Source organism: Setaria italica, chromosome VII (assembly GCF_000263155.2).
Source record: "Setaria italica strain Yugu1 chromosome VII, Setaria_italica_v2.0, whole genome shotgun sequence".
NCBI classification, from domain to species: domain Eukaryota; kingdom Viridiplantae; phylum Streptophyta; class Magnoliopsida; order Poales; family Poaceae; genus Setaria; species Setaria italica.
The window spans coordinates 32,721,339-32,740,451 of NC_028456.1; the positions used below are offsets into that span (position 1 = coordinate 32,721,339).

At 41.5% G+C, this 19,113-nt stretch overlaps 2 protein-coding genes and 1 pseudogene across 3 annotated transcripts; 2 read left to right on the forward strand and 1 right to left on the reverse strand.

Moving 5' to 3' along the window:
- The first annotated feature begins 3,403 nt into the window (after positions 1-3,403).
- Positions 3,404-8,964, forward strand: LOC101774675 (annotated as a pseudogene).
- A 1,355-nt stretch (positions 8,965-10,319) lies between these two features.
- Positions 10,320-11,915, forward strand: LOC101756829 (psbP domain-containing protein 4, chloroplastic). Its single transcript, XM_004977116.4, has 5 exons — positions 10,320-10,677; positions 10,895-11,002; positions 11,112-11,220; positions 11,307-11,534; positions 11,620-11,915. Exons 1-5 carry the CDS (start codon positions 10,609-10,611, stop codon positions 11,682-11,684), a joined length of 579 nt encoding a protein of 192 aa, XP_004977173.1. The 5' UTR covers positions 10,320-10,608; the 3' UTR covers positions 11,685-11,915.
- Positions 11,827-18,502, reverse strand: LOC101755625 (uncharacterized protein At1g04910). 2 transcript variants are annotated; one of them, XM_012847818.2, is made up of 12 exons: positions 18,231-18,502; positions 15,827-15,902; positions 15,190-15,257; positions 14,848-14,936; positions 14,589-14,766; positions 13,795-13,923; positions 13,536-13,669; positions 13,245-13,458; positions 12,986-13,170; positions 12,582-12,677; positions 12,341-12,485; positions 11,827-12,193 (listed from the first exon to the last, which is right to left on the reverse strand). In XM_012847818.2, the coding sequence occupies exons 3-11, from the start codon at positions 15,232-15,234 to the stop codon at positions 12,359-12,361; spliced, it is 1,197 nt and encodes a 398-aa protein (XP_012703272.1). In that variant the 5' UTR covers positions 15,235-15,257; positions 15,827-15,902; positions 18,231-18,502; the 3' UTR covers positions 11,827-12,193; positions 12,341-12,358. The 2 variants fall into 2 exon arrangements, with proteins under 2 accessions (XP_012703272.1, XP_012703269.1); XM_012847815.3 differs by lacking the exon at positions 18,231-18,502 and adding an exon at positions 16,965-17,648.
- Between the last annotated feature and the right edge of the window lie 611 nt (positions 18,503-19,113).

Below are 19,113 nucleotides of genomic sequence, written 5' to 3' on the forward strand. Positions count from 1 at the left end.
GTTCCCTTTCTTTCTATAATTCTTAGGAGTTCATTTATTACCTAAAAAATTAGGCTGATGAAAATTAAAGCCTGCATGCTTAACATTCATGTGGGGGAAACAAATGGAAAACTCACAAGATATGTCTTTGCTAAAGGTAGATAGATGCACTTCATGCTAGCCAGAAGTATAATAAAGTTTCGACAAGCCAGGCACACAAATGTTTCTTTGTTTGCATATCTTTTGTAATTAATTTTGGAGAAGCAGAGCCTTGATCCACATGCGCGGAATGTTTTTGTGACAAAAGAAGTCAGTACCCACATGCGTGTAGTTTGCTAATTTGGTCAGCAATATATTCATTTTCTGTTTTCTACTACACGTGACAGCAGGAAAGTTAATCAGCGAGAGCAGTAGTATCTTGAATTCTAGATCAGGCACCTAGCACTCAGTAATGCATATGATGAGTGCTGCTGAAATTGACCGATGAAACTGTATATGGATTATTCGAACCGTTTAATTCTTGGCTAGAACGTTGGTTAGCATGCAGAAACCAGCAGCGGGGGAATGTATTGGCTGCGCCGCTGCAGGGTGATAGTCTATGCTGGTTGACTGACTCGCTGACCTACCGGTTGATCTTGAGAGACTATCAGCTTGGACCTCATCCCCTGCAATGCATGTTGCCTTTTTACTTTGTCAACTCGAAACCTAATTGTTAGATCTAGCTGATATGGTTATGTGCGATCATAGAGGCTGAAGACTATTCTTTTTTCTGAAAAAAATAGCTACTAAGTCAATGCTCACCATTTCGTCTTCAAAATTTATTACTGTATGGAAGCGTAAAATTATCAGTATACATCAATTAAGGTCCAGTTTTCTTATAAAAAGAAGGGAGAAGAAAAAAAAACAAGGGTAAAGTCATGTGCCAAACACCACAAGCTAGGAGAACACAGATTTATAGCTCTATTATTTCTGTTCTTACCCCAAACGTATGTACGTCTATGAGTGTTTGTTTCTGTACGTGTTCTGGAAAAAAAAATGGCAACCATGGTAAAGAAAAAAAAGTGGATGTGAACAAAATGCTGATAAAACTAGCGCGTACAGTTAGTCATTTTGTTCCGGTTGGCAGACAGGAACCACAAGCTCCGTTCAGTCTTCAATGCCTCAATGCGAATTAATTAGGTCGTTGCATGTGTTTATCAGGGAGAGGAAGAACTAATCAAGGGGAACCGATTTTCTCTGGGCTTTAAATCTACGCACGTTTTTTGGTTGCAAATATTACTAATCGAATTTCTTCAAATTTATCTTTATTATATACTACTGTAGGTCGATACTTAATTAGTCCATCTAACGACTTTTGGTTTCCAAGGTGAAAAAATACTTCATCTTTTAGACTCCTGTAGGTATATGCAGACAAGACAAAGGTTACAGAATGGCAATATCATAGATAGCAGTTCTCATTTATTTTGTGCCGAGATATAAAGTTTATCAGAATATCAATTGACTTTCGTGTTTCGATGCTTCACCTTCAGGGTAGAATCGTGTCGGTGCATGTATCGATCCGTCCCATCGATTGAACGTCAAAAAGGACGCAACAATTTGTCAGGACTCTGAACCTTTGCTGCTGAAAATATCAAATGACAGTAGTTGAGGCGACTGGTATGCAGCTGGCTGCAGACTTAATCAGACTTATTAGTCAAGTAGTCGCTTTAGGACAAGTTCAAATAATTCGATCAACTGTCAGTAGAGTAGTGTAGAATAAAAAAAATAGCGGTTCTTCCCAGCAAAAATGGAACCAGCAAGCCGGCTGATCACCAGACCATACGGTGTGTAGATGGCTTTAGCTAGGGATTGGACAAAAGCTTCTCTGGAATTCCAAGTTCGGCGTAGCATCTGGCGAAGAACAAGGCATTCCGGATCGGATTATCTGGTGAGAAGAGGGTAGCGCCGAGCAAACGAGAAAGGGGCTCTGGTTTTTAAAGTCCATTGCAAGTGTTCGGTGAATACAACACACGCCAAATCATCTATATGAGTTTCTTTTTAAAAAAAAATAATAGAAACGGTCTCTGCGACCACACACAACCCAAATCATCTATACGAGACAAGGAGAAAGTTAAATTCTAGTCTAGTTTCTTTTCAGATAGGTAAAAGTATGTAGTGAACAAAAGCATCTGGTGAGTGCAAAGTGCAAACAAGTAGGCAAGCGTTTTGAACTGGCACAACACTCATCGGATGACCTGGTTTTGTGAGCCGACTCATATTTCGAGATCTGTTCGGTTTTCTTTTGTTGTTTTGACCGCAGAGGGTATATATGTTCAGGTTGGTTTTCACGACAATTTCTAGAGGGGTAGTATTGTTTACATGAGTTTCCCATGTGTTATGTGGGACGTGATCGGCTGAGTTAGGAAAAAATTGGAGGTTCAGTTCAAGAAATTAGAGATAGAATCTTGTTACACAAGGACAAGTTGAAGCTACCCCAATAAATAGTGGAGGAGGTGCATGCTGATTGCATCAATCAAGTCTCTCACCTCTATGGCGCGAGGGTGTTCTAGCGCCTGTTGCTAAAGCTAGGGTAATTAAGAGACGCCATTTCACGTGCCCTGATGTTCTCGTGCACTGGCATGTGAAACATAAAACTCGGGTATATACTCCCTTCTTTCTAAATTATTCCAAATTATAGATCGTTTTAATATTTCTTGATTCATAACTTTTACTATATATCTAGATATAGTATGTGCAAGGTAATAAGAGCAATATGTAGTTTATAGTTTGGAAAATTCCGGTTCAAAGGGGGAAATGAAATAGGGATCACTACGGGAAAATTGAGCATTAATCTTAGCCTTTAGTACCAGTTCGTTTTTATCCGGTACTAATGTGAGCATTAGTACCAGGTCCAACGGCTAGTTCCCCAGGAGCCCCCAATAACCCCCTTTAGTACCGGTTGGGAGCCCAACCGGTACTGAAAGTTGCACGGAAGCTTAGCTAGAGGATCTTCTGACATATTTGAGGACAACCAACGCCACCTTGTGGATGACATCACTGGGAGAGCCTCTTGTGAGCTTGTTACTCCTATGAAAAACAAGCTCATTGTGGTGGCTTATGGTGTGGCTGAACAACTGACACAAGGCCAAATAATTCATGGCGTGGAGATTCCAGCTCGTGGTTACGCCAAAGTTGGGTGGACCGAGTGGTTGATGGTTGGGATGACCTGGAACTGGAGATCCCTGGAGGTGACCGGGAAAAGAATCTAGGAGAAGTCATCCATGGTTGGATTCTATAGCCCAAGCGCTTCTTAAGGATTACGCAGCCGAATCCCCCGACCTTGGGATCATCTCCTCAAGGCTCAAGGGCAAGATCACCTACGCCATCTGCCAGAGCACCCTCTCCACTACTAGACAAGGATCCTAGCATGAGTCCACCAGCTGACATGGATCCTAGCATGAGTCCACCTCCTCCTATTATGAGCAAAGCTACATGGCGAAAGACGCCTTCAGTTCTACCTACTGCGGCTACGAAGAAGAAGCAGAATAAGCTGAAGCAGAATAAGCTGAAGGAAAAGCAACCGGAGCCCAAGAAACCTTATGATATGACTGATACGGAACTCCACGCAGTAGTGGATACTCAATTAAAGCTCACTTCGCCTCCTGTGAAGAAAAGATCCACCAATTGATAAGGTTAAATTATGAGCTTTTATTAGAAGCATGGAGAAAAAGGCAGAGAAAGCACCGCTATCTAACTACGACCGCTCAATAAAAAAGGTTTTTTAGAAGAAGAAGAAAAGTGGGTCTAAGTATTCCACAGCTCGGAACCCAATCCAACCAATCGATTGCCCCGCTCCAGGTGCTTTCAGAATTTGATAAGAACCTGGTTTTATTTGCCAAAGATACAAATCTCACCTCAGCTCAACTTCGTTCGAGGGGAGGATCACATCCCAAAACACCCTGGGGCTGCTAAATGGAAATTTGAGTTAGGGAAACCGCTTGTGTGGCCGCAGTTGGTGGACCGTCTTCCAACGAAGATGTACAAATTGCACTAATAGTACATGGAGGCTTCAACCAACGGTTTATGCTCGAAGTTCGGATTGGAGATCAATATTATTTCCGTGGGAAAGACATTATAAATGTGCCGCTAGAGGAACTCTATTTCCTTTACAATCAAGACGCACTTGACAAGTCACTCATCAGTTCCTGAGTTATGTAAGTCTTTAATTTGTTATAACTTCAAAATCCCCGCTCTAGTTATTGCACGATGTCTTAACTCCTATTCGATTTTGTATCATGCAGGATGGAGATTCAAACTTGCCGGAGGAAAGGATACTATGACATCGGAGATAGACCAAATCAAACCTTGAAGAACATATATAAGTTCCTAGAAAACCAACAATACAAGAAGTACATACTTCTACCATACAACTTCAAGTGAGCATGTTTGCCATCTCTTTTCTTTTTCGAACTAGTAGATAAATATAAGACTAGCCAGCTTTGGCTATGCATATATGTACAGCTCCCACTGGATACTCCTTGTTATCGCAGTTGATCAAAGCACGGTCTATATATGGACTATTTGAGGAAGATCAAGAAATTAATAAAAAAAATCTCATAGACATTCTTAACAAAGCATGGGCTCGCTTCCGTCAACATCATGCAGGTGAATTCAAGGAGGAATTTGATTTCAACCCTGAATTCCCGGTGTGTGTTGAATTTCCACATCTCGTGATATATATATATATATATATATATATATATATATATATATATATATATATATATATATAGTGCTTGAGACAGAATCCGAGGAATAATTTATGCAGATACTACGTATGTGTATTCATCCATGGCTTTGTAGGTCCCATCACCGTATGGACTCGGGTTCAGAATAGTTGATCCAGAATGTTGAACTTGGAAAGTTAATGCAATGTAATATTATTCATATATGTGTATGCACAATATGTTTATATATGTATAATATTATCTCAAATGTAATATTATAGATAAATACAACTTTATATATATTCGTAAAGGAAACAAATACGAAATACTAATATAGAATAAAGAAATAGAAAAGAAAATAAGAAAGAAAATAGGAATAAAAGACCTTTAGTACCTGTTGTTTATACTAACCGGTACTAAATTAGCCTTTACCATGCGCAACGTGGCAGCCAATTTAGTAATGGTTGGCATCACCAACCGATACTAAAGGCCCCCTTTAGTACCGGTTATTTGAGCCGGTACTAAAGACCCCCTTCAGTACCTAAATAGCAATACCGGTTGCACAACAGGTGCTAAAGGGGGTTACGAACCGGTACTAAAGGCGTTTTCACCGGCTGTGGATATTTGATGGGGGGGGGCCTTAATTACAATGCTCTTTTGCATGGACCTTTTAAACTGAATGTACGAAATCACATAAAATGCGTTAGTTATTGAAAGTAAGCAATCACATGTACATGAAGACTTCCACACATGGCGTATCATATCCCCAACACTACAAAATGATGTAAGTTGAATTCTTTGCCGCAGGAATGAATTTGACCAAAAACCTGCAGGACTTGACAAATGACCAACGCGGGATGTATCCTTCATGGCCGTACTCTGAGATTTTTATTGTGCGAGTTGAAATACATGTACTGTTTATTCACGCGTAGCTAGGTGGCATGCATATCCATCAGGTTTGTGATGTGAACGTACGCTGCCTGGCCATGCAAGACACTTTGAATGATTTGAAAAAATTGAAATGAAATGTGTTTCAGCAAAGTCCAATCTGATGCAAGACGAAGGTCTAGAGGTAATTACCAATGGATCTCCACTGAAATTAATGAATGAGCATTTGGTCGCCACAAGCGAGCAATGGCCTTGACCTGGCATTAAATTAAACCACTCCATCATCAACCACGTACTCCTGATTCCTGAAGTCCTTCGTTCTTCCTCCTCATTCCCATTTCCTGTTCCTCCTCCTCTTCTTCCCCATGTGTGTTGATGTTTTTCAACTCTCATGTGCAGTGCAACTCTCATACGTGTGCCCATGCAAAGCCTTCAAGCCACACACACTACAAGTAACAAGCCATTGCCGGCGCCATTAACACTACAAGTAAACTCTATTATGGGAAATGAAGCGAGGGACTATATGTAATTTCATATTATGGAAAATAATTAACTTGTGATAAGCTACAATGAACTTTTGACTTTCATCAGGTTAATTTTAGCATTTTTTAACTTGCTGTTTGCATAGCTGACAAGTAAACATGAATGTTGCAACAGAACAACTTGAATACACTTGACTCATATCTCTCTTTCTATTGAATATGACAGCACGCGTATGTTGACTTGTGTATCTTGTTTCCGTGTTGAAGTAAGCTGAATTACGTGGAGCTCTATTTTCCAAAGAACTCATTTTGCCAGATAAAAAAATTGACTTTGACTGTGAGGACCTAACATTATTTGCTAAAATTTGGAGTGCCCAAATTACTGTGCTAGCACTGTAGCTCACTGTAGCGTTTCATTTGTATTTGTGAATTATTGTCCAAATATTGACTAATTAGGCTCAAAAGATTCGTCTTGCAAAGTACAACAAAACTGTACAATTAGTTTTTAATTTTATCTACATTTAGTACTCCATGCATGTACCGCAAGTTTGATGTGATGGGGAATCTTCTTTTTGCATAGTGCTAAAATTGGGAGTTGGGGGTGAACTAAACAAGGGCTAAGAACTCTTTGTTTCTAGTGATCTAGTCCTACATTGAAATTTCTTAACTTGAACTTTGTCAGAAACTCTGCGGTGGCCCATATGTGAAAATTGACAGTGCCTTTCTAACAGTTCTAACAGTGCCTTTCTGCAGTGCCTTTCTAACAGTGCCTTTCTGCATCAGTTCTAACAGTGCCTTTCTGCAGTGGCCCATATGTGAAAATTGACATGAAATCTGGCGAAATTGATGGCTACGATGCAGTCTTCTTGAGCCCCCACAAATTCGTCGGTGGCCCCGGCACGCCAGGCATCCTTCTGATGAACAAAGCGCTGTACCGGCTCAACTCCCGGCCTCCTCCAACCTGCGGTGGTGGCACGGTGGCCTACATCAATGGTTTCAGTGAAGAGGTGAGCACTCAACAGCAGCAAAATGGCCGCACACCTACTGGTACCTCAGTTCATGTTTCTCAAACTTTATCAAATTTTGTTGCATGGCATGTAGGATACAGTGTACTATGATGACATAGAGGAGCGAGAAGATGCTGGTACTCCACAAATCATCCAAAAGATCCGCGCATCGCTCGCATTTTGGGTCAACGAGTACATTGGGTATGACACCATGAGCCTTCGAGAGCGAGTGTACTCCGAGATAGCCATGAGAAGGCTTGTCAGCAACCCAAATGTAAGGGTGCATGGTAGGCAACACTAACGTAGAACGCCTATCGATCTTCTCCTTCCTCATCTACCCTCCTCCAGTGTCCAATTCAAAGTTTGAGAAGGCCGATGAGCAAGGTTGCTACAGTCACTTTAGGGATGTGAGACGCAAGCGTCTCCCTCTCCATGGGCGTTTTGTCACAAGGTTGCTGAATGATCTTTTTGGCATCCAAGCGAGGGGAGGCTGCGCATGCGCATGGCCCTATGGCCGCACATTGCTCAAAATAGAGAATGAACTCTCCCTTCGCATTCGGTCCGCCATTATTGAGGTATGATTGAATAATTGTCCCAGGATTAAACTCATGCTACCTTCACTAGTAGAGAATTGGCTTTCCATGCGTCCCCTTTTGTCCCGGTTTAAAGTTGGCCCGGGACAAAAGGTTCACCAACCGAGACTAAAACTCGGTCACTGGTGGGGGCCTCACCAACCGGGACCTTTTATCCCGGTTGCAAAGGCTAGTGGGAAAAAAAGATTCTGAGAGCCTTTTATCCCGGTTTGAAACACCAACCGGGATAAAAGACCCCCCCTTTTATCCCGGTTGGTAACACCAACCGGGATAAAAGGATCAAGAGCCTTTTATCCCGGTTTGTAATACCAACCAGGATAAAAGGGGGCCTTTTATCCCGGTTGGTGTTTCAAACCGGGATAAAAGGGTCCCCAACGAGGTGACTGGAAGGTGACTGGAAGAGGATTAAATCCTCGAATCCTTTTATCCCGGTTTGTAATACCAACCGGGATAAAAGGGTCCCCCACGAGTTAATACAAAATGATAGCATCCCCTCCATAGTTAGATGTGGTGTGTAGGTGGGATGGCAAGGAAGCTACGCGCGAGGCTGGAGGTTGTGGGTTCGAATCCCACGAACCGCGCGTGCATATTTCGTGTGAAAAATCGCGTGACTTGCGGCTTGCGGCGTGCGCGTGTGGGGGGCCTTCTGGGAGCTTGGGATTTTTTTTTTTTGCACCGCCGGCCGTGGTGACCCGTTTTATCCCGGTTGGTATTACCAACTGGGATAAAAGGGGGTCTTTTGTCCCGGTTGAGTGACCCGGGATAAAAGACCCCCCCTTGTCCCGGTTGGTTTATCCCGGATGGATTTTCGGGATATTTGCATCCTACCAACCGGGACTAAAGCCCAATTCTCTACTAGTGCTTAACTGTCAGGAAATACTGTGTGCTAATGGTACTGTTGACATTTTTTCAGGGGTATAGTGGACTGAAGCCTGGATGGACTAGGCTGAGCTTTTCTTACTACCTGTCCAAGGAGGAGTTCAAATTCATACTTGCGGCAATTGAGTTTATCGCGTCGTATGGTCACCGCTTCCTTTCTCTTTACAAATTTGACTGGATCTCCGGTGACTGGACATTCCGAAAGCAGGCGATCAAGTACCACATCATGAAGGAGGAGCTGGCTCTTCACACTGCTCTTGGCGAGTCAAAGGTTGCAGATAAACTGGAGAAGAAACATGGGGGAAGTCACAAGTTTGAGAGCTACTTAGAGGGTGCCAAGAAAATTGCACTCTCCTTACCAGATATTAGTCAGCAGGTTGTCAACATTCCAACAGGAGTTGACCCTGACTTGGTTCTTTTTCATATATAGAAACTTGCTATTGTAACAATAAACAAAACTTTACAGAGCGTTTGGGTTTGCCAACATAATATTATAAGACAATTAAAAGTTGTACGAGCCAAACCAAGTTAACTGAGGTGAATTTTTCAGTAAATAGTTATGTGCAGGAAATGCATCCCAAATCATGAGTCCTGAAAAAGTTCTCTGTGTGTTATTTTGCTGTGACTAAAAGGTTACCAATATGCTAAATGGCAAATGGAATATAGTATGGTAATCTTGGAGAAATCAGTAACAGATAGTTCTGCTGGTTGTGCCACACATGACACATGGCACAACTAAACGAAAGAAGGCAATAGCAACTAAACTAAACTTTATTTTTAATTCTTTAAAAAGAACAAACTAATCAAACTTGTATTGAATCTGATGGTACACATGTAGACTACTTCAGCTTATAAGTAGTAACTGGTTCATATGCGTAAATGGATGATGTAGCCACGTTAGCAACATCGTCAAAGGGCCATTAGTTGACATTGTTGTGTTGCCTATCTATTGAATTTTCAGTATTATAGTATGCTAGTTTTCAGATACTTGGCACCTTACTTTATTTTTAGCAACATATTCGGTATATCATTATATGAGTTAACAATACAATTTAATTAAGTTCTTCCTTATTTTCTTTTATATGAGTTAACAATACTTGGCTCTCTATTACTAGTCCACTAGTAAATACAACTAATAGGTCCAACAGGTTAAACCTACCGGACAGTTCTAGAAGTTCTGCATTTTTCTTCTTCCATTTTTCTGAGTGACCACTTGTTAGATTATACGTGGTGTGTATACTGAGCCTAGCTTTCATACATATGTCCAAAACTAGTGGTTCAAAATTCTGGCACAAGAGATGTTGCTTGGGGGCCAAGAACATATTCCTTGTCTACGACACCAAGTCTCACACATGTTTTACGATGCACCACAATAACCATCTCTTCTTTTCATTTGGCATGTTTAACTTTTACTTTAAAACTACAGAAAAATCAAAAGTCGTTTCTTCAACCCAAACCGCCCGCGTCGAACACACGAACATAGTGATGAGGAATAGTACCAAAAATAAGAAGACATCATGCTTTTCTGGAGTTTTATTTCGTTTTTAAGGGTGGTGTGAATTTTTATTTCTGCTCAGGTCATATCCAGAATAAAGGGGGAAAGTGAAGAGCGGACACTCAAACTGTCAAACAATCTAGGTGATCGAGGAGTTTTTGTCCAACTCTGAAGCCATCCTGTCCACCCATCCCCTTGTGGTCCAAAATAGCCTACGGAGCACGAATCAGCAACTGAACACAAAAGAAATCGCTCCAGGCGACACCAGAAGTTTAGGCCATCCACCAAGAACAACCACAGAGGCAGATCAAGGAACAATCACAGAGGTCTCACACATACACACACACCTCGCAGAGATGAGCAGCACGACAGTGCTGTTCTCGCCGAGCTCCTCCCTGTTCCTCACCAAACCTTCTCCCCTCACCAAGAGCAGGGCGGCGGCGGCTGTGAGGTGCAGCAATGAGCCAGCCCTTTCAGTGTCGCGTGAGGAGGAGGGAGTAGAAATGATGGGGAGGAGGCGTTCATTGATTTCTGCAGCTGCAGCTGCCTGTGGAGCTTCAGTGCTTGGGTTTGCAGGCCATGGCCTGGCCGCCACTCAGGGCCTGCTGGCAGGGAGGATCCCAGGCTTATCAGAACCTGATGAGAATGGTAAATTCTTCTCTTTTATTCATTTGTGATTGAACTTGGTTGATTTATTTTGGGTCTATATGAGTACTTCAGATTTTAGAGTTTGAGACAAACAAATGCTCTGAAAGTGCTTCATCTAAATGCGCCAGTGTGTGATTCTTCCTCTGGAGAAACCAAACTACAATAGAAGTTCAGACAGAAATACTGTTAAAATGTTTTCATGATGCTGATTGTTCAGACAGGCTGGAGAACATACCGTAGGCCAGATGACAAGTCCGGCGGCCATGGAGTCGGCTGGAGCCCCATCATCCCCTACAGCTTCAAAGTTCCTGAGGGCTGGGACGAGGTAAGACTAAGACCTGAAGCTACTGACAGAACTTCAGTTTCACGTAACGGTCACTTATTTCTGATTTCGGATCCGAAATTTGTGCTGTGTTACCATGGCTCCAATCCAGGTCCCTGTGTCAATTGCTGATCTCGGTGGCACAGAGATCGACCTGCGCTTTGCAAACCCAAAGGAGGGCCGGTTGTTCGTCGTCGTAGCTCCAGTTCGCAGATTTGCAGGTGAGGTCTCCTTCTGAACTAGATGCCATACTGCAAGATATTCTCAGGATGAAAACATGGTCATCACTGGTAATTCTGTCCCACAGATGATCTTGATGATGCGACCATCGAGAAGATCGGCAACCCTGACAAAGTGATCAGTGCCTTCGGCCCAGAGGTCATCGGAGAGAATGTAGAAGGGAAGGTCTTGTCCTCAGCGACAGCAGAGCATTCAGGAAGAACTTACTACCAGTTTGAGCTGGAGCCGCCCCATGTGTTCATTACAGCCACTGCAGCTGGGAACAGACTCTACCTGTTCAGCGTAACTGCAAACGGTAAAAGCTTTGTTTTTAATCTCAGAAACGTATGATACTTATTGGAACTTTGCAATCCTGAACAACGGCCGTGAATTTTTTTCAGGTCTGCAATGGAAGAGGCATTACAAGGATCTGAAACAAATAGCAGAATCATTTCGAGTCGTGTAGGGTTTCAACTACTTCTTTTTACAGTGCCTGTCTTTTGTTAATATGATTAGAGGACATGAGGGATGCTACTATTTAGAGAGGCAAAGTGAGCATCAGCTTCGATTATCACTAAAAACTAGAAAGCTGAAGCAGTTAAACAGTATGTGTAAACTTGTTCTTTAAATGCCAGATGCTTGTCACTACAGAATTTTTCTGATAATGCCTCCAGGGCTACAGATCCTTGCAAATGCATACGTTACGTGTGTTGTTTGAAACTTTCATGCCTACAACCTAAACATCAAATCTCTCGATTTTGTGGGAACGAACCCATTCATGTACAGTTGCTTGGTTATGGGGGCCAGTCCATCTGGGCCAACAAGGTCACTGGATGCTGATCACTGGAAGGAAGGCATCCTTCACTGCCTCATGTCATAGAGTATCCGTTTAGTTTGAAAGTCAGTAGAGCTCCAATGGCCAAAAAGAAGCACTAGTTCACTTCCAATGCGAGTGAACGGTGCCATTATACAACTCTGCAATGGAGAGAAGATGACGGCTCATTCAGAAAGATTCTTTGAGGTGCTAAGGTTTGGACAATACACTTTAATCAAAAGCATTGTGTCTCAAAGCTAACAAACAGTATCATACTGTGTAATAACCGATATATGCATTATGCATACCTATACATCAGCAGAACATCAATGCTTCCCAGTCAGACAGATGCACTCAGGAAATGGGTTTTCATAAAAAGATTCCTCAGTCCTAAGTCGTGCTCTGCCCTTGCTTCCTGGCAAGGAGCCATATCTTTTCCTTGGAGCCCCTTGTCTGCAAACACAGAAATGCATTATTAGTGTAATCTTTGAATTGCAGAAAGAAAGTACTGCACATATGACTATTTGGAATATAAATAAATAAAATCACCTGTATTTATGCATGTCAGTAACAACTGAGGATAGCTTTGGACCTTCCATGAGTTCCCCTTTTTCCAGTAAATCAAAGAGTTCCACCAATCCTCTCCTGCAGATTAAATAGATTAATGTTGAAAACGAACTAACACGCACTTAGATACATGGCCAAGATTGATATACCAGAATATCAAGAAAAAAAATGCAAGTAAAATGATAGAATACAACCAAAAGACCCACATGTGCAGATGTGTACGGAAAAATAAGAAATATTTTCAATATGACAATATCAGTGCGCTTGTTTACATGAAAGACTTGTTTTGGAAGAAAATCATAAATTATGCAAAGTCAGAAATCAGGGAAGTAGCAAGATTGGATAAGGAAAACAGGCTTTCAGGGGGAGAAAGGCCTCGCCTTTACCTATCAGGAGTAATAGTTTTGCGATGCCCCAGAAATCTCCGATGGCCTTCTACAGCTTTTGCCATATTGCCAGAGTGTGATGGAACAAACACATCACTTTCAACTGAAATTATGTAATCAAGGGCTGCAACTTGAGAAGCATGATTACTGAATTTCTCAAGCTCTTCTTTTGTCGCTAGCATCTCCTGTAAGATGTAAGTTTAGTAGCATGGCTAGGAAGTGGCCAATACAATCAACAAAATGGGCAAAGTGTAGCTACCTTGCTAACCAAATTTGGGAAGTATGATCTCAATTTTGATATATATTTATCACCACCATAAATTTCACCTGCTGCAAGATAGATCCATGTGGATTCAGGATAGCCCATAGCGCGCAGAAAAATGCCCACCTCATTTGGAGTCAGTGGACAGTTGCCTTCAGATCTCTGTTCAGTTGAGTTTATATCCTTCAGTTTCCAGTGGCTTGTTCTCTCCCTATTGAGAAGATAAAGCAAATTAAATATAACCAGCATGTAGAAACAGAATTGATGGATTGCTTTGGAAGTGCATACCTCATAATTCTCAACTCATTTGCTTCTGAATCACTCAGACCATAAGTGCATCCCGTAAATGCTAGCATATCCTTTTCATATCGTAGATGAAGAGCGATGAATTTTCCGTGAGACCTAAGACGATCCACCAGCTTCTGTTGTGTAAGTGTTATGTTGGCTCAGAACCTAGTTTAGAGACTACCATAAATCTCCAACTGCAAATTAAGGACTGTATATTCTGAGTTAAAGAAATGTACAGTTTATTAAGAGTTATTCATGCCTTTCCTAGGTCCTCAATTGGATCCAAAAAACGCAGTGCTTGGTAAAGACAGCGGCATCTCAATCTCTGGATATCAATTGGAAGACCATTGTTAGCAAGTCGTGAGTCAGATTTCGGGATGTGAACTACCTGCAAGACATAGTGAGGTGTGAGAGTGCGATCATATAGTGAGTTTCAGACTTCAGATCCAGGTAAAAATAGTACTTTTACATTAGCACAGATGAGGGCTTCTTAGTTTGCAGAAGTAAAAGAGTGACAACCATTGTCGTTGAATGTCCAGTTGCTAGCACCAGTAGATTGGAGCCACTGGCTACACTGCAGACCGGATACGGCTGCTAGGTAACCATTCATGTTTTGACCAACAATTAACTGTAGGAATGACTAGTAGCTAACTTGTTGCAAGGCAAATGAAGAGACATGGGAGTAGGGAAGGCAGCACAATGGAAGGAAATGAGGGATGAGGACACGAGGGAGGTTAGCGAAACCATGCAAAGAGGCAGATGAGGGAGGAGTTCCAGAGGCTTAACCGCTTAAGGATTCCAATACTCCCTTTCCTTTACTCTACCTCCCATACTCCTCCCTCAATATATATTATATCCCTAGACAAGCCGCCTATGTCCTCACCTATTTGGCAAGTAATCCCACCATATCAGATCATATCAGCTCAACATATGAAAAACTAGTATGGATAGTTTAATTGAATAGAAAGCTCACTGTTTATTTCAAAGCAAAAGCAATAGTTTTTATGCACAAGTACTAAGGGAATCAACTGTGAAATTTAATTGGAGAACTACCTTCTGATTCTTCCAGAGCTCTTTCACTTCCTCATAATAACTTGCACCAGACCATGAGGTAAAGTGTTTCCGGGTTCTTGGAGCAGATTCCAAGCTTTCAGGCAAGTCATCCACAATGTGGACATCTCCTTCCAGAGCTTTAATAAAATGAGGCTGATCAAAGATATCTTTAAATGTACTGTAGACAGCATGCAAGTTGTTAAACAAAAAATTAAGAGGTAATCAGACAGAATATGTGACAATAACCTAACACAATTACCTGGTATCTTGCCAGAATGATCGCTTATCTAACTGAGGGACAACAAGTGTTGCATTCACCAAACGGGCAACTGCAACCATATCACAGATCTGTAGAGGGAAGGTTAGGCTCCAATTAAACATAGAAAACCATAATCATATGGAAATTATATACAGAAATTATGAATAACGTAATAATAACTGTGACAAATATAACAGCACAGATTAATCAGAAGACACCAGGAAAAAAACTCGAGGCTATTCTTTGAACAAGAACAGGTATATAATTGTAGATGTGAAAGCATGCTGACATAAGATAGACAAAAATGAGGCCCAATGTTAAATTTTGGTGAGCTCGACTTACTCCAGTGCGCATTTGGTTGAGTCCTCCATTACTTCTGACAGTCATATAGCGATCTGACTTGCCTGGAACTGTTAACGTAAAGCATAGTCAGAGTCATCAACAAAATAAAAACAATGACATAATTGTTATCACAATACCAAATATGCGCATATGTGTATCATTTTTGCATGAGTACTGTTCCTATATCAGGTTGCATATATATAAAACAAGAAAGATGAAAAGATGAGTTACTAGTTTTGATATGTGACTGTGAAAGGATGAACAATTACAAGATGAGTTAAACTTGGTCATTGTTATGTAGCTCCCATGTTCCTAGTCCAAATAAGGTAAATATTAAGAAAGTAGGAAATCTTCAAACCATGCTTTCATTTTACTAACTTACAGGGAGATTGAAAAACATTAAAACAAACAAAGAATTTATAATCATTTCAGAAAATGAGAGAAGGAAGAAATCGGGAGCATGAAGCATAAACATGAAGCTGATGTCAACACAAAGAACATTTGATGTCACAGACAACATGAGCATTCCATCTTAGTACAATGAAAATAAATGGTTGACTTTACTTTTTTTTATTCTGAACCGTCACAAGTTTGAGTTCATTTAAGAAAAAGGTAGCGCAAAAATGAAAAAACTTACCCTTATATCTAGAGGTTGGTGTAACACAAGCATCATAACCGTAGCCAATAGATGCCCAAAGCTGCTCGCTTGACACCTGAAGATCAATCATTTCTTTGGTTCAACAACGACACTTGAGTTTGTAAGAGTACTGCTCTCGATACCCACCATGAATCAATCTACAAATATCAGTTTTGTTTCACAGGGATGGCAATCATGCAAAGTAAGTTTAGGTGTCTAACATCCAAATATATATAAGCCTCTACTTATAGTCTGTGAGTCTTCTAGTGCCCATGCTGGTGCATAAAAAATATTATTAGCACAAAGAGATCATTTAAGAACACCGTATTCATCTGGTATCCAACTTGATCATCCAAAATAAAGGTGTCAAAATCAATCGTCAAACTTTTGATCAAGCCAAGCTTAACATTTCTGCTTTCCCTATATACAATATTTGACTTTCAATTAGCAAAAACGATCCAGGTGGCCTACGCTTAGCCTCAAGTTGCTGTGGATGATCAACCTTGCTCTATCCGCATCTCCTACAACTAGTTTTATACTGGTATTAATTTCAGGAACAATTTGCTCCCTATGGCTCCAATCTTTTGTTTGAAGAACACTAACAATTTAGCCTGCAGCTAGTATAAGTTTCAGGAAGGCCCATAGCTATGTTACATTGCATAGTCACTAGTCAGGTGGTCTATTGACAACCAGGAGAAATTTGTGCTAGAGACATGTCCACGGATCAAAAGAAATGAGATTAACTTTGAGTGCCAACATGAGACAAAATGCAAATTCAGGCATTCAGTAAGCGCATTGCGCCAAGAACCTAAGCCTAACGCACCAATCCATGCGGTGAAACCGCCAAGCAACAAGCTATTATAATTTGAGGAAGGTCCGTAGCTATGCTACATTGCATAGTCAGATGTTCCATCAATAACCGGGGGGATTTGGGCTAGAGACATGTCCACAGGACCACATACCAAAAGAAATGAGATTAACTTGTGTATCGGAAGAGCACAAACAAGGCAAATTCGGGCATTCAGCAACCCCATTGCACCAAGAACCAACTCCTAACGCTCCAATTCGTGGGGTGAAACCGCAGCAAGCAACAAGCTAGCAGTAACGAAACCGGAGAGGAAGGGATCACGAAACGGGCCTGGCGGGGTGCGTCGGGGTGGGGGAAGTCGACCCGCGCGACCTGGCGCAGGGCGGAGAGGAGGAGGAGAGCGGCAAAGGCGAGGAGCAGGCAGGCGCAGCGCGAGATCGGCGAGCGCAGGTGCCGCCGGAGGCGGGGGTGGAGGAGAGGCGGCGCACCGCGGGGGTTCGCCATGGCCGCGAGCGAGCGAGCGAGAGTGGATGCAAAGAGATTGGTCCGGCCCAGTAGCAAACCATAGGGCTTTGTGACTTCTTACTGGGCCAGCGAGTTGCGACTTCTTAACGTATTTTTTGTTTTTTACGTGGGTTAGCAGCTTTCTAGGACAGACTACAGTCTAGAAAGAAATTAAGCTTGTTTCACGGTGATTAGATCCTACTCCTTGCACTGAAATAAAATATATTGAAATATTACGAATTCAAAAGGGCCTGAAAATTTTTGGGTTTGAATCTCTGGATGGTTTTCACACCATCACCGGGTTGAGAAAATGTTGCTACAATTACAAATATTTGAGGGCACGATTCCCTCTCATGTGTAAAACGTGTCAAAGAAATCGATAATCATTCAATGGGAGGGCACGATACCCTCCCATGTGTAGAACGTGTCCATCAATCGGGTGACTCGAGAGTTGGCGCATAATCTAAGCAAATTGTCCTCCTCCCGTCGTGTCGCTCAATCAGATAATAACATGTCTATCTTCTACCCCTCCATTCAAAATTGTAGGTCGTTTTAGCTTTTCTAGATTCATAGATATTATTATGCATCTAGATATAAACTATATCTAGGTGCACAGCAAAAATTATACATCTAAAAATATCAAAACGATCTACAATTTGGAACGGAGGAAGTAACGATATAATGATATAATATAAAGAAACAAGTTCCGCAAAATTATATTTTTACACCATCGTTCTATATACCAGTGGAAAACAAGGAGCTTAGGTCAAGTAAAATAAGGTGATTATTGGTGAGTAGAGACTGTCCTTGAATTCGATTTCAATTTGCAGTTGACATTGCTCAGCCTAGTCAATTAATAATATAATGATGCTTCGGTGGTCAGGTCTCCTAAATACTCTCTTCGTTCCAAATTGTAGCTCGTTTTAATATTTTTAGATTTATAATTTTTGCTATGCACCTAGATATATATTATAGATATATATTATGTCTAGATACATAGAAAAATATATCAAAACGTCTCACAATTTAGAATGAATGAAGTAGATAGCATAATGGTACTGGAACATCCATCTCACTAATTAACCTCATCACCTTTGCTACGCAATCTGCAGCTTCCTGCGACGTACGTGATCTCCCCGGCCTCGTCAAGTGAAAGCATCAACTATACTAAGTATAATCTAGTACAAGGACGTAATACCATTATCGTTTCTCCTCACGAACCGAACAAATGGATCGCGCGCTGAGGTCATCTCCTACGCCATGGCTGACGCTTTGCTGGTGTGCCGCCGGCTGCCATTTTTATTTCCACGCCTCCGATCAACGAGCTCACTGTGCAGGGTGTTTGGATCTCACCAAACACCCATCCCTCCCCAAATATATATATTGCTTCGCCGGCAGCCCAAACTTACGTCATCACCTTCTCTTCTCTTCTCATGCATGGATAGAAAACTTTTTATTTGGCAAACTGGATTTTCATTCGAACCTTTTATATTGGGGGCTGCGCCAAAGATCATATATTGATTTTGTTGGCTAGTACTCCCTCCGTTCCAAATTATAAGTCGTTTTGGCTTTTCTAGATGCATAGATATTATTATGCATCTGGACATGAAGCAAACTCTATAAATCTTGAAAAGATAAAACGAACTATAATTTGGGACAGAGGGAGTAGTTAATTGTGTTGGACCAGTTTTGACAATTGAAATTAAGTCTGAATCTCTTTATAAATTCAGAAATGGGCGCGGACCTTTGTGACCAAGAGGAGAAGGAAGCATCGTCCACACACTGAGGTGTACTCGACTTTATGAATTTAGAAGTGAACTCACGTGATAAGAGTTTTTTCCCCCAAAAACGACCTGTATGGTTTGCATGGCCACGAAATTAAATGGAGACACAATATAATTAAGTCTGGTCGGACAAAGACCGGCGCATGCGACGGTGAATATGCAACAAAATCATTTTGATCGATGCTCAATAT